The sequence below is a fragment of the Eucyclogobius newberryi genome, unplaced genomic scaffold (assembly GCF_026437365.1).
Source record: "Eucyclogobius newberryi isolate DKJ021-1_F unplaced genomic scaffold, fEucNew1.0.hap1 SCAF_376, whole genome shotgun sequence".
Classification (NCBI taxonomy): domain Eukaryota; kingdom Metazoa; phylum Chordata; class Actinopteri; order Gobiiformes; family Gobiidae; genus Eucyclogobius; species Eucyclogobius newberryi.
Window position 1 is genome coordinate 48,067 of NW_027316030.1, and position 13,582 is coordinate 61,648.

The 13,582-nt window shown below is 47.5% G+C and overlaps 1 protein-coding gene across 1 annotated transcript; it reads right to left on the minus strand.

Annotated features, from left to right (window-relative positions):
* Nucleotides 1–6,019: 6,019 nt before the first annotated feature.
* Nucleotides 6,020–13,169, minus strand: LOC140376654 (phosphatidylinositol 4,5-bisphosphate 3-kinase catalytic subunit alpha isoform-like; the record flags this gene model as incomplete). The annotated part of the gene is made up of 5 exons (XM_072462132.1): nucleotides 6,020–6,214; nucleotides 7,308–7,456; nucleotides 11,500–11,651; nucleotides 12,211–12,328; nucleotides 12,999–13,169. Coding segments are annotated over 5 exons (715 nt in total), but the record flags the coding sequence as incomplete, so codon positions are not given.
* Between the last annotated feature and the right edge of the window lie 413 nt (nucleotides 13,170–13,582).

The following is a 13,582-nucleotide window of genomic DNA, read 5'->3' on the forward strand; positions in this document are numbered from 1 at the left end:
CGTTTCAGAAACACAGTGACGTCATCGTTTCAGTAGAGTTCACATTTGATCACAAACACGTGACAAAAACACAACTTACAAAAGTTTACACGCTGTTGCTGTTTAGAGCTCCAAAGTTGACGTTTAGAGCTCTAAAGTTTAGAGCTCTGACGTTTACAGCTCTAAAGTTTAGAGCTCTGACGTTTAGAGCTCTAAAGTTTAGAGCTCTAAAGTTTAGAGCTGTGAAGTTTAGAGCTCCAGAGCGAGGACTGAAAAGAACAAGAGCAAAACAAACATGAGATATTCATTTTTATATTTCATTTCCTCAAACAGAACCAGCTTTTACTTTTCAGTCCAGTTCAAAATGTACTTTTTTGTATTTTTTATGAGATTTCCCCATGTGGGACAATAAAGGAATATCTTACTTTAGTAAAAGAACTTCTTGTTTTAGATGTACTGCAGTAAAAGTACTTCTTGTTTTAGATGTACTGCAGTAAAAGTACTTCTGGTTTTAGATGTACTGCAGTAGAAAGTACTTCTTGTTTTCGATGTAGTGCAGTAAAAGTACTTCTTGTTTTAGATGTACTGCAGTAAAAGTACTTCTTGTTTAGATGTAGTGCAGTAAAAGTACTTCTTGTTTTAGATGTACTGCAGTAAAAGTACTTCTTGTTTAGATGTAGTGCAGTAAAAGTACTTCTTGTTTTAGATGTACTGCAGTAAAAGTACTTCTTGTTTTAGATGTACTGCAGTAAAAGTACTTCTTGTTTTAGATGTACTGCAGTAAAAGTACTTCTTGTTTTAGATGTACTGCAGTAAAAGTACTTCTTGTTTTAGATGTAGTGCAGTAAAAGTACTTCTTGTTTTAGATGTACTGCAGTAAAAGTACTTCTTGTTTTAGATGTACTGCAGTAAAAGTACTTCTTGTTTTAGATGTAGTGCAGTAAAAGTACTTCTTGTTTTAGATGTACTGCAGTAAAAGTACTTCTTGTTTTAGATGTAGTGCAGTAAAAGTACTTCTTGTTTTAGATGTACTGCAGTAAAAGTACTTCTTGTTTTAGATGTACTGCAGTAAAAGTACTTCTTGTTTTAGATGTACTGCAGTAAAAGTACTTCTTGTTTTAGATGTACTGCAGTAAAAGTACTTCTTGTTTTAGATGTACTGCAGTAAAAGTACTTCTTGTTTTAGATGTACTGCAGTAAAAGTAAAAAGTGTCAAACCAAGTGCAGAGTTAAGGCTCATAAACGCTGCTGCTGCACATGTGCAGAACTGTCTAACCCAGAGCAGCTCTTAATAAATAACATAAATAAATAAATACAACAGTTTGAACTCATTTTACTCAAACAGATTTGATCCCGGTTTATTTAGCTTTAAATCATGACAAACTGTTTCCTAGCAACAAAACTCTAATGTCACAGAAATAAAAATATACAAGAACATTTGTGATTTTTGACACTTGATCGGTTTAAATCATTTATAAACTTATTATGTCACAATCGAGCTGGCTCAGGACCAAACACCTGCAACTCAGTCACATGTTCGTCGCCCCCTGCTGGCTCTGAGCAGTCTTTGTGTCCATCGTCGCCCCCTGCTGGCTCTGAGCAGAAAACACAACCCTCCTGAGAAACCCTGACTCTTTTAAATGTCTCTGTACTTAGTGATTATACTGATTATAGTGATTATAGTGTTTTTAGTGTTTTTAGTGTTTTTAGTGTTTTTAGTGTTTTTAGTGTTTTTAGTGTTTTTAGTGTTTTTAGTGTTTTTAGTGTTTTTAGTGTTTTTTAGTGTTTTAATGTTTTTAGGGTTTTAAGTGTTTTAAGTGTTTTTAGTGTTTTTAGTGTTTTTCGTGTTTTTCGTGTTTTTAGTGTTTTTAGTGTTTTTAGTGTTTTTTTCGTGTTTTTCGTGTTTTTCGTGTTTTTCGTGTTTTTCGTGTTTTTAGTGTTTTTAGTGTTTTTAGTGTCTTATTATGATAAAGAAATAAAGAGGGAAAAGTCTGTGTGTGCCCAGAGAACACGCCCAGAGAACACGCCCAGAGAACACGCCCAGAGAACACGCCCAGAGAACACGCCCAGAGAACACGCCTAGAGAACACGCCTAGAGAACACGCCCAGAGAACACGCCCAGAGAACACGCCTAGAGAACACGCCCAGAGAACACGCCTAGAGAACACGCCCAGAGAACACGCCCAGAGAACACGCCCAGAGAACACGCCCAGAGAACACGCCCAGAGAACACGCCTAGAGAACACGCCCAGAGAACACGCCTAGAGAACACGCCCAGAGAACACGCCCAGAGAACACGCCCAGAGAACACGCCTAGAGAACACGCCCAGAGAACACGCCTAGAGAACACGCCCAGAGAACACGCCCAGAGAACACGCCCAGAGAACACGCCTAGAGAACACGCCTAGAGAACACGCCCAGAGAACACGCCTAGAGAACACGCCTAGAGAACACGCCCAGAGAACACGCCTAGAGAACACGCCCAGAGAACACGCCCAGAGAACACGCCTAGAGAACACGCCCAGAGAACACGCCTAGAGAACACGCCCAGAGAACACGCCCAGAGAACACGCCCAGAGAACACGCCTAGAGAACACGCCCAGAGAACACGCCCAGAGAACACGCCTAGAGAACACGCCCAGAGAACACGCCCAGAGAACACGCCCAGAGAACACGCCCAGAGAACACGCCCAGAGAACACGCCCAGTGAACACGCCCAGAGAACACGCCCAGAGAACACGCCCAGAGAACACGCCCAGAGAACACGCCTAGAGAACACGCCCAGAGAACACGCCCAGAGAACACGCCCAGAGAACACGCCTAGAGAACACGCCCAGAGAACACGCCCAGAGAACACGCCCAGAGAACACGCCCAGAGAACACGCCCAGAGAACACGCCCAGAGAACACGCCTAGAGAACACGCCCAGAGAACACGCCTAGAGAACACGCCCAGAGAACACGCCCAGAGAACACGCCCAGAGAACACGCCTAGAGAACACGCCTAGTGAACGCGCCCAGTGAACGCGCGCAGTGAACACGCCCAGAGAACACGCCCAGAGAACGCGCCCAGTGAACACGCCTAGAGAACACGCCCAGGGAACACGCCCAGAGAACACGCCTAGAGAACACGCCCAGAGAACACGCCCAGAGAACACGCCCAGAGAACACGCCTAGAGAACACGCCCAGCGAACACGCCCAGAGAACACGCCTAGAGAACACGCCCAGAGAACACGCCCAGAGAACACGCCCAGAGAACACGCCCAGAGAACACGCCCAGTGAACAAGCCCAGAGAACACGCCCAGAGAACACGCCCAGAGAACACGCCTAGAGAACACGCCCAGAGAACACGCCCAGAGAACAAGCCCAGAGAACACGCCTAGAGAACACGCCCAGAGAACACGCCCAGAGAACACGCCCAGAGAACACGCCCAGAGAACACGCCTAGAGAACACGCCCAGAGAACACGCCTAGAGAACACGCCCAGAGAACACGCCCAGAGAACACGCCTAGAGAACACGCCCAGAGAACACGCCCAGAGAACACGCCCAGAGAACACGCCTAGAGAACACGCCCAGAGAACACGCCCAGAGAACACGCCCAGAGAACACGCCCAGAGAACGCGCCCAGTGAACGCGCGCAGTGAACGCGCCCAGTGAACGCGCCCAGTGAACGCGCCCAGTGAACGCGCCCAGTGAACGCGCCCAGAGAACACGCCTAGAGAACACGCCCAGAGAACACGCCCAGAGAACACGCCCAGAGAACACGCCCACATAGAGTTCATTTACTAATGTAGAGTTATTATATTTATAAAGAGTTTATCTTACTTTACATGTATCTGAGAGAGCGTTTGTTTTTGTAGACGTTAGCGATGACGTTAGCTCCAGCTCTGCGACGACGTTAGCGATGTGATGGCGTTAGCGGCGTTAGCATCACAGAGCAATGAAACTGCAGGGCTCAATGGCAATAGCAGGTTTAGAGTTCATAACTTAACGAGATGTTAGAGTTCATAACTTAACGAGATGTTAGAGTTCATAACTTAACGAGATGTTAGAGTTCATAACTTAACGAGATGTTAGAGTTCATAACTCTGATAACGAGATGTTAGAGTTTTCGCAGCATTATTTCAAATGCGACGTAGCTCAGAGTCATGTGATGCGACCACAGCCTCTCATTGGTCGCTCTCTGATTGTCTTAGCAGTGATTGGTCACTTTTTGCTGTTTAGCTCAATGCTAAACGCTAATGCTACTTTAACAAATGCTACAAGGCCAAAATGTGTCCAAAGGTTTGAAGGTTTGAAGCGACGCTACAGTGGAAGACTCCGGGTCAAAGGTCAGGCTGAGGCTTCACTTTGTCACTTTTACAAAAGTAGAAAGAAAAGTAGAAGTGTCCTTAACACATGTGGTCTTTAAAGTGTCCTAAATGTGGTCTTTAAAGTGTCCTTAACACACGTGGTCTTTAAAGTGTCCTTAATGTGGCCTTTAAAGTGTCCTTAACACACGTGGTCTTTAAAGTGTCCTAAATGTGGTCTTTAAAGTGTCCTTAACACACGTGGTCTTTAAAGTGTCCTTAATGTGGCCTTTAAAGTGTCCTTAACACACGTGGTCTTTAAAGTGTCCTTAATGTGGCCTTTAAAGTGTCCTTAACACATGTGGTCTTTAAAGTGTCCTTAATGTGGTCTTTAAAGTGTCCTTAACACACGTGGTCTTTAAAGTGTCCTTAATGTGGCCTTTAAAGTGTCCTTAACACACGTGGTCTTTAAAGTGTCCTTAATGTGGCCTTTAAAGTGTCCTTAACACATGTGGTCTTTAAAGTGTCCTTAATGTGGTCTTTAAAGTGTCCTTAACACACGTGGTCTTTAAAGTGTCCTTAATGTGGCCTTTAAAGTGTCCTTAACACACATGGTCTTTAAAGTGTCCTTAACGCGTCCTTAACGTGCCTCTGTCTCTGTCCAGGATGTGCAGTCTGTATGAGCGCTGGGACGGAGCTCTGCAGCGCCCCCTTGCAGCGCCCCCTGCAGCGCCCCCTGCAGCGCCCCTTGCAGCGCCCCCTGCAGCGCCCCCTGCAGCGCCCCCTGCAGCGCCCCCTGGAGGCGCTGGGACAGAGTATTTTAGGGCGATGACAGCGTTAAAAGGGTCAGTGACCTGGACTTTTGGAAGTGAATTGTGATTTCCTCCTGGTCAGCGCTGGGGGTCAAAGGTCATAAAGATGGTTTTAGAAGTTTTTGTGCTTTTGCCTCGTCCCTTTTCAGTCGATAAAACAAAGCCTTTAGTCCATTACAGTCCTCATTACAGGTGCTCTTTGGGTGCTCTTCAGGTACTCTTCAGGTACTGTTCAGGTGCTCTTCAGGTGCTCTTGAGGTACTCTTCGGGTACTGTTCAGGTACTCTTCAGGTGCTCTGAGGGTACTTTTCAGGTACTCTTCAGGTACTCTTCAGGTGCTCTTCGGGTACTCTTCAGGTGCTCTTCAGGTACTCTTCAGGTGCTCTACAGGTACTCTTCGGGTACTTTTCAGGTACTTTTCAGGTACTCTTCAGGTACTCTTCAGGTGCTCTTCAGGTGCTATTCAGGTACTCTTCGGGTACTGTTCAAGTGCTCTTCGGGTACTCTTCAGGTACTCTTCAGGTGCTCTTCGGGTACTGTTCAGGTACTCTTCAGGTGCTCTTCAGGTACTGTTCAGGTACTCTTCAGGTGCTCTTCAGGTACTCTTTAGGTACTCTTCGGGTACTGTTCAGGTACTCTTCAGGTGCACTTCAGGTACTGTTCAGGTACTCCTCAGGTGCTCTTCAGGTACTCTTCAGGTACTCTTTGGGTTCTGTTCAGGTGCTCTTCGGGTACTCTTCAGGTACTCTTCAGGTACTCTTCAGGTACTCTTCGGTTACTGTTCAGGTGCTGTCCAGGTACTCTTCAGGTGCTCTTCAGGTACTCTTTAGGTACTCTGCGGGTATTGTTCAGGTACTCTTCAGGTGCACTTCAGGTACTGTTCAGGTACTCCTCAGGTGCTCTTCAGGTACTCTTCAGGTACTCTTTGGGTACTGTTCAGGTGCTCTTCAGGTACTCTTCAGGTACTCTTCGGTTACTGTTCAGGTGCTGTTCGGGTACTCTTCTCCTCAGTGCTCGTTGGGCATGTGGCGGATGGTGTGGAAGATCCAGTCCATCTTGGTGCTCCAGCCGCCGTGATGGGCGTCGTTCATCTGTTTACTGAAGTACTCCAGCGCCTCCTGCTGGCTCTTCTCTGCACGACACACAACACATGATACACAACACACAACACACAACGCACAATGCACAAAACACAACGCACAACACACACAACACACGATACACAACACACACACGACACACAACACACACACAGACACACACACAACACACACACACAACACACGACAGACGACACACAACACACACAGACATAACACACAACACACGACAGACGACACACGACACACAACACACACACACAGACACACACACAACACACACACACAACACACGACAGACGACACACAACACACACAAACACACACACACAACACACGACAGACGACACACAACACACACAAACACACACACACAACACACGACACACACACAACGCACACACACAGACACACAACGCACACACACAGACACACAACACACACACACAGACACACAACACATTTCAGAATACAGGGGATACGACTGTTACTTTTGTCCTAGTTCTAACACGAATGTTAGTGTCTAAGTGTTTTAGTCTGAGCCGTGATTTAGAGAGAACAAAGATCATCTCTGACCAGGACTTCAATAACGTGACCCGGAACCCTGAAGGTCGAGTGTGACCCGAACCCTGAAGGTCGAGTGTGACTTGAACCCTGAAGGTCGAGTGTGACCCGAACCCTGAAGGTCGAGTGTGACCCGAACCCTGAAGGTCGAGTGTGACCCGAACCCTGAAGGTCGAGTGTGACCCGAACCCTGAAGGTCGAGTGTGACCCGAACCCTGAAGGTCGAGTGTGACCCGAACCCTGAAGGTCGAGTGTGACCCGAACCCTGAAGGTCGAGTGTGACCCGAACCCTGAAGGTCGAGTGTGACCCGAACCCTGAAGGTCGAGTGTGACATCGAGTTATTAGAGTGAGACTTTTACACCAGAACTGACCGATGTTTGGCCGAAAATAAAACTGATGCCAAGTCAGAACATGTTTAGATCTGGTCTTGGTCTGGACTCAGGGCCAAAGTCTTCCTCAGACTCACACTAAGGTTCATCTGTCTCTGGTCTCAGGTCTTAGTCTTGGTCCTGGTCCTGGTCCTAGTCCTGGTCCTGGTCCTGGTCCTGGTCTGGACTTACCGAGGGCCAGGGTCTTCCTCAGATACGCGATGTCATCAAAGCTCTGCAGTTCGGGCATGCCACTGCCGAGCATCAGAGAAAACAGGTTTATGAAGAGTGAGGCGTGGCTCCGGATCGCCAGGTACGCCGCGTAACACATCTCCTGGAACCTGAGGAAAGACCTGGTTTAGACCTGGTTTAGACCTGGTTTAGTCCTGGTTTAGTCCTGGTTTAGACCTGGTTTAGACCTGGTTTAGACCTGGTTTAGACCTGGTTTAGTCCTGGTGTAGTCCTGGTTTAGTCCTGGTGTAGACCTGGTTTAGACCTGGTTTAGACCTGGTTTAGTCCTGTTTTAGTCCTGGTGTAGACCTGGTTTAGACCTGGTTTAGACCTGGTTTAGTCCTGGTTTAGACCTGGTTTAGACCTGGTTTAGACCTGGTTTAGTCCTGGTTTAGTCCTGGTTTAGACCTGGTTTAGACCTGGTTTAGACCTGGTTTAGACCTGGTTTAGTCCTGGTTTAGACCTGTTTAGACCTGGTTTAGTCCTGGTTTAGTCCTGGTTTAGTCCTGGTTTAGACCTGGTTTAGACCTGGTTTAGACCTGGTTTAGTCCTGGTTTAGACCTGGTTTAGACCTGGTTTAGACCTGGTTTAGTCCTGGTTTAGTCCTGGTTTAGACCTGGTTTAGTCCTGGTTTAGTCCTGGTTTAGTCCTGGTTTAGACCTGGTTTAGTCCTGGTTTAGTCCTGGTTTAGACCTGGTTTAGACCTGGTTTAGACCTGGTTTAGACCTGGTTTAGTCCTGGTTTAGACCTGGTTTAGACCTGGTTTAGTCCTGGTTTAGACCTGGTTTAGACCTGGTTTAGTCCTGGTTTAGTCCTGGTTTAGTCCTGGTTTAGTCCTGGTTTAGACCTGGTTTAGACCTGGTTTAGTCCTGGTTTAGTCCTGGTTTAGTCCTGGTTTAGACCTGGTTTAGACCTGGTTTAGTCCTGGTTTAGTCCTGGTTTAGTCCTGGTTTAGACCTGGTTTAGTCCTGGTTTAGTCCTGGTTTAGTCCTGGTTTAGACCTGGTTTAGACCTGGTTTAGTCCTGGTTTAGTCCTGGTTTAGTCCTGGTTTAGACCTGGTTTAGACCTGGTTTGGACCTGGTTTAGAGGTTTGGACCTGGTTTAGTCCTGGTTTAGTCCTGGTGTAGACCTGGTTTAGACCTGGTTTAGACCTGGTTTAGTCCTGGTTTAGACCTGGTTTAGACCTGGTTTAGACCTGGTTTAGTCCTGGTTTAGTCCTGGTTTAGACCTGGTTTAGACCTGGTTTAGACCTGGTTTAGACCTGGTTTAGTCCTGGTTTAGACCTGTTTAGACCTGGTTTAGTCCTGGTTTAGTCCTGGTTTAGTCCTGGTTTAGACCTGGTTTAGACCTGGTTTAGACCTGGTTTAGACCTGGTTTAGTCCTGGTTTAGACCTGGTTTAGACCTTGTTTAGACCTGGTTTAGTCCTGGTTTAGTCCTGGTTTAGACCTGGTTTAGTCCTGGTTTAGTCCTGGTTTAGTCCTGGTTTAGACCTGGTTTAGACCTGGTTTAGTCCTGGTTTAGTCCTGGTTTAGTCCTGGTTTAGTCCTGGTTTAGACCTGGTTTAGACCTGGTTTAGTCCTGGTTTAGTCCTGGTTTAGACCTGGTTTAGACCTGGTTTAGTCCTGGTTTAGACCTGGTTTAGACCTGGTTTAGTCCTGGTTTAGTCCTGGTTTAGTCCTGGTTTAGACCTGGTTTAGACCTGGTTTAGTCCTGGTTTAGTCCTGGTTTAGTCCTGGTTTAGACCTGGTTTAGACCTGGTTTAGTCCTGGTTTAGTCCTGGTTTAGTCCTGGTTTAGACCTGGTTTAGTCCTGGTTTAGTCCTGGTTTAGTCCTGGTTTAGACCTGGTTTAGACGTCCTGGTTTAGTCCTGGTTTAGACCTGGTTTAGTCCTGGTTTAGTCCTGGTTTAGACCTGGTTTAGACCTGGTTTAGTCCTGGTTTAGACCTGGTTTAGACCTGGTTTAGTCCTGGTTTAGTCCTGGTTTAGTCCTGGTTTAGACCTGGTTTAGACCTGGTTTAGTCCTGGTTTAGTCCTGGTTTAGTCCTGGTTTAGACCTGGTTTAGACCTGGTTTAGTCCTGGTTTAGTCCTGGTTTAGTCCTGGTTTAGACCTGGTTTAGTCCTGGTTTAGTCCTGGTTTAGACCTGGTTTAGTCCTGGTTTAGACCTGGTTTAGACCTGGTTTAGTCCTGGTTTAGTCCTGGTTTAGTCCTGGTTTAGTCCTGGTTTAGACCTGGTTTAGACCTGGTTTAGTCCTGGTTTAGACCTGGTTTAGACCTGGTTTAGACCTGGTTTAGTCCTGGTTTAGTCCTGGTTTAGTCCTGGTTTAGACCTGGTTTAGACCTGGTTTAGACCTGGTTTAGTCCTGGTTTAGACCTGGTTTAGACCTGGTTTAGTCCTGGTTTAGACCTGGTTTAGTCCTGGTTTAGTCCTGGTTTAGTCCTGGTTTAGACCTGGTTTAGACCTGGTTTAGACCTGGTTTAGTCCTGGTTTAGACCTGGTTTAGTCCTGGTTTAGTCCTGGTTTAGACCTGGTTTAGACCTGGTTTACTCCTGGTTTAGACCTGGTTTAGACCTGGTTTAGTCCTGGTTTAGACCTGGTTTAGTCCTGGTTTAGACCTGGTTTAGACCTGGTTTAGACCTGGTTTAGTCCTGGTTTAGTCCTGGTTTAGACCTGGTTTAGACCTGGTTTAGACCTGGTTTAGTCCTGGTTTAGACCAGGTTTAGTCCTGGTTTAGACCTGGTTTAGACCTGGTTTAGACCTGGTTTAGTCCTGGTTTAGTCCTGGTTTAGACCTGGTTTAGACCTGGTTTAGACCTGGTTTAGTCCTGGTTTAGACCTGGTTTAGTCCTGGTTTAGACCTGGTTTAGTCCTGGTTTAGACCTGGTTTAGACCTGGTTTTGACCTGGTTTAGTCCTGGTTTAGTCCTGGTTTAGACCTGGTTTAGTCCTGGTTTAGGCCTGGTTTAGACCTGGTTTAGACCTGGTTTAGTCCTGGTTTAGACCTGGTTTAGACCTGGTTTAGACCTGGTTTAGTCCTGGTTTAGACCTGGTTTAGTCCTGGTTTAGTCCTGGTTTAGACCTGGTTTAGACCTGGTTTAGTCCTGGTTTAGTCCTGGTTTAGACCTGGTTTAGACCTGGTTTAGTCCTGGTTTAGACCTGGTTTAGACCTGGTTTAGTCCTGGTTTAGACCTGGTTTAGTCCTGGTTTAGTCCTGGTTTAGACCTGGTTTAGACCTGGTTTAGTCCTGGTTTAGACCTGGTTTAGACCTGGTTTAGTCCTGGTTTAGACCTGGTTTAGTCCTGGTTTAGACCTGGTTTAGTCCTGGTTTAGACCTGGTTTAGACCTGGTTTAGACCTGGTTTAGTCCTGGTTTAGACCTGGTTTAGTCCTGGTTTAGACCTGGTTTAGACCTGGTTTAGACCTGGTTTAGTCCTGGTTTAGTCCTGGTTTAGACCTGGTTTAGACCTGGTTTAGTCCTGGTTTAGACCTGGTTTAGTCCTGGTTTAGTCCTGGTTTAGACCTGGTTTAGTCCTGGTTTAGACCTGGTTTAGACCTGGTTTAGTCCTGGTTTAGACCTGGTTTAGACCTGGTTTAGACCTGGTTAAAGGCCATCTCATGCTTCATAAGGAACAAGATGTAATTTAGTTCTTGACTAATCAGCTGTAAGAACTCTGCGCTGTGATTGGTTGGAATGTCAATGTGGGCGTGGTCATAAAACTGTGTTCAAATAAAGGCTAGAGCGCCGGTCGCCATGGTAACCTGCAGTAAACGTCCAGCTCCTTGTTGTGTTTCTACTAAAGAACTCATCATTTTGTCATAAACGGTCCTGGTCCTGGTCCCGGTCCCGGTCCCGGTCCCGGTCCCGGTCCCGGTCCCCGTCCCCGTCCCCGTCCCCGTCCCGGTCCCGGTCCCGGTCCCGGCCCCGGCCCCGGTCCCGGTCCCGGTCCCGGTCCCCGTCCCCGTCCCGGTCCCGGTCCCGGTCCCGGTCCCGGTCCTGGTCCTGGTTCCTGGTCCTGGTTCCTGGTCCTGGTCCCGGTCCCGGTCCTGGTCCCGGTCCCGGTCCTGGTCCTGGTCCTGGTCCTGGTTCCTGGTCCTGGTTCCTGGTCCTGGTCCCCGTCCCGGTCCCGGTCCCGGTCCCGGTCCTGGTTCCTGACCTCTGGAACTCCTTGGTCTTGGTGGACTCTTGAGCTCCTTTGCTGATGACGATGAGAAAATCCTGCGTCAGAACGAAAGGAACTCGCTCTCGTTTGTAACCGAACTTTTTCTTCTTATGATCCAAGAAATGTCCAAAGTCGATGTGGAAGAGCTGCAGAGAAAGACCAGGATTATAACCAGACTAGAGCAGGATCTGAGCAGGATCTGAGCAGGATCTGAGCAGGATCTGAGCAGGTTCTGAGCAGGTTCAGAGCAGGATCTGAGCAGGATCTGAGCAGGTTCAGAGCAGGATCTGAGCAGGTTCAGAGCAGGATCTGAGCAGGTTCAGAGCAGGATCTGAGCAGGTTCTGAGCAGGTTCTGAGCAGGTTCTGAGCAGGTTCAGAGCAGGATCTGAGCAGGTTCAGAGCAGGATCTGAGCAGGTTCAGAGCAGGATCTGAGCAGGTTCAGAGCAGGATCTGAGCAGGTTCAGAGCAGGATCTGAGCAGGTTCAGAGCAGGTTCTGAGCATGATCTGAGCAGGATCTGAGCAGGTTCAGAGCAGGTTCAGAGCAGGTTCTGAGCAGGTTCAGAGCAGGTTCTGAGCAGGTTCAGAGCAGGATCTGAGCAGGTTCAGAGCAGGTTCAGAGCAGGTTCAGAGCAGGATCTGAGCAGGTTCAGAGCAGGTTCAGAGCAGGATCTGAGCAGGTTCAGAGCAGGATCTCCCTCAGACCTGGCCGTTCTCCTTGACCATGATGTTGGAGTTGTGTCGGTCTCCGATGCCCAGGATGAAGGTGGCGACGCAGTATCCAGCGCACGAGCGCGTGAACAGGTCGATTGCGCGGTCGTACCTGGAGAACCAAACACAAGATCTGATTTCTGGAGTAATCTGATTACTGAAACGTCAGGCCACCATCTGATGAGAGGAATCAGATTTATCTTCACGCTTCAGTCAAAAGTCAAACTAATGTTTGAGTAAAATCCACGTTCTGGAAAAACAAACGACTTTAGTGGATTTTATGATTTATCTCCTTCTTAGTTTAATCTTGTCTTTTCTCGACTCGATCGAGATGAAGAATGTGACTGAGTTTGTGACAGTTTGTGTTTGATGTGGACAGAACCAGTGATTACAGCGAGATGATCCATAACCCTGACCCCTGACCTCTGATCTCTGACCTCTGACCCCTGACCTCTGACCCCTGATCTCTGACCTCTGACCCCTGATCTCTGACCTCTGACCCCTGACCTCTGACCCCTGACCTCTGACCTCTGACCCCTGACCTCTGACCCCTGACCTCTGACCCCTGACCTCTGACCCCTGACCTCTGACCCCTGACCTCTGACCCCTGACCCCTGACCTCTGACCCCTGACCATTTGTTTGAGAGATGAACCATAAACCAGGTAAACATCTGCAGCAGTAGGAAGTTTGAGTACTTTGTGTAGTTTGAATACTTTGTGTAGTTTGAATACTTTGTGTACTTTGAATACTTTGTGTACTTTGTGTATTTGTTTGCACTCACGCCTCGCCTCTGTTCTTCTCTTTGATCCAGTGGTGCAGAGTGTTGGAGTTGAACTGCAGCGCCCCCTTCAGGCCGCCTTTACACTGGATCTGCATTATAGTGTAACTGTTCTTCACCGCCTCGATCAGACCCACACAGTCTCCAATGGACAAGCAGCCGTACGGAAGCATCCTGAAACACGTACAACACAGTTACGATCCTGAAACACGTACAACGCAGTTTAAGATCCTGAAACACGTACAACGCAGTTTACGATCCTGAAACACGTACAACACAGTTACGATCCTGAAACACGTACAACGCAGTTTAAGATCCTGAAACACGTACAACGCAGTTTACGATCCTGAAACACGTACAACGCAGTTACGATCCTGAAACACGTACAACGCAGTTTAAGATCCTGAAACACGTACAACGCAGTTACGATCCTGAAACACGTACAACGCAGTTACGATCCTGAAACACGTACAACGCAGTTACGAACCTGAAACACGTACAACGCAGTTACGATCCTGAAACACGTACAACGCAGTTACGATCCTGAAACACGTACAACGCAGTTACGAACCTGAAACACGTACAAC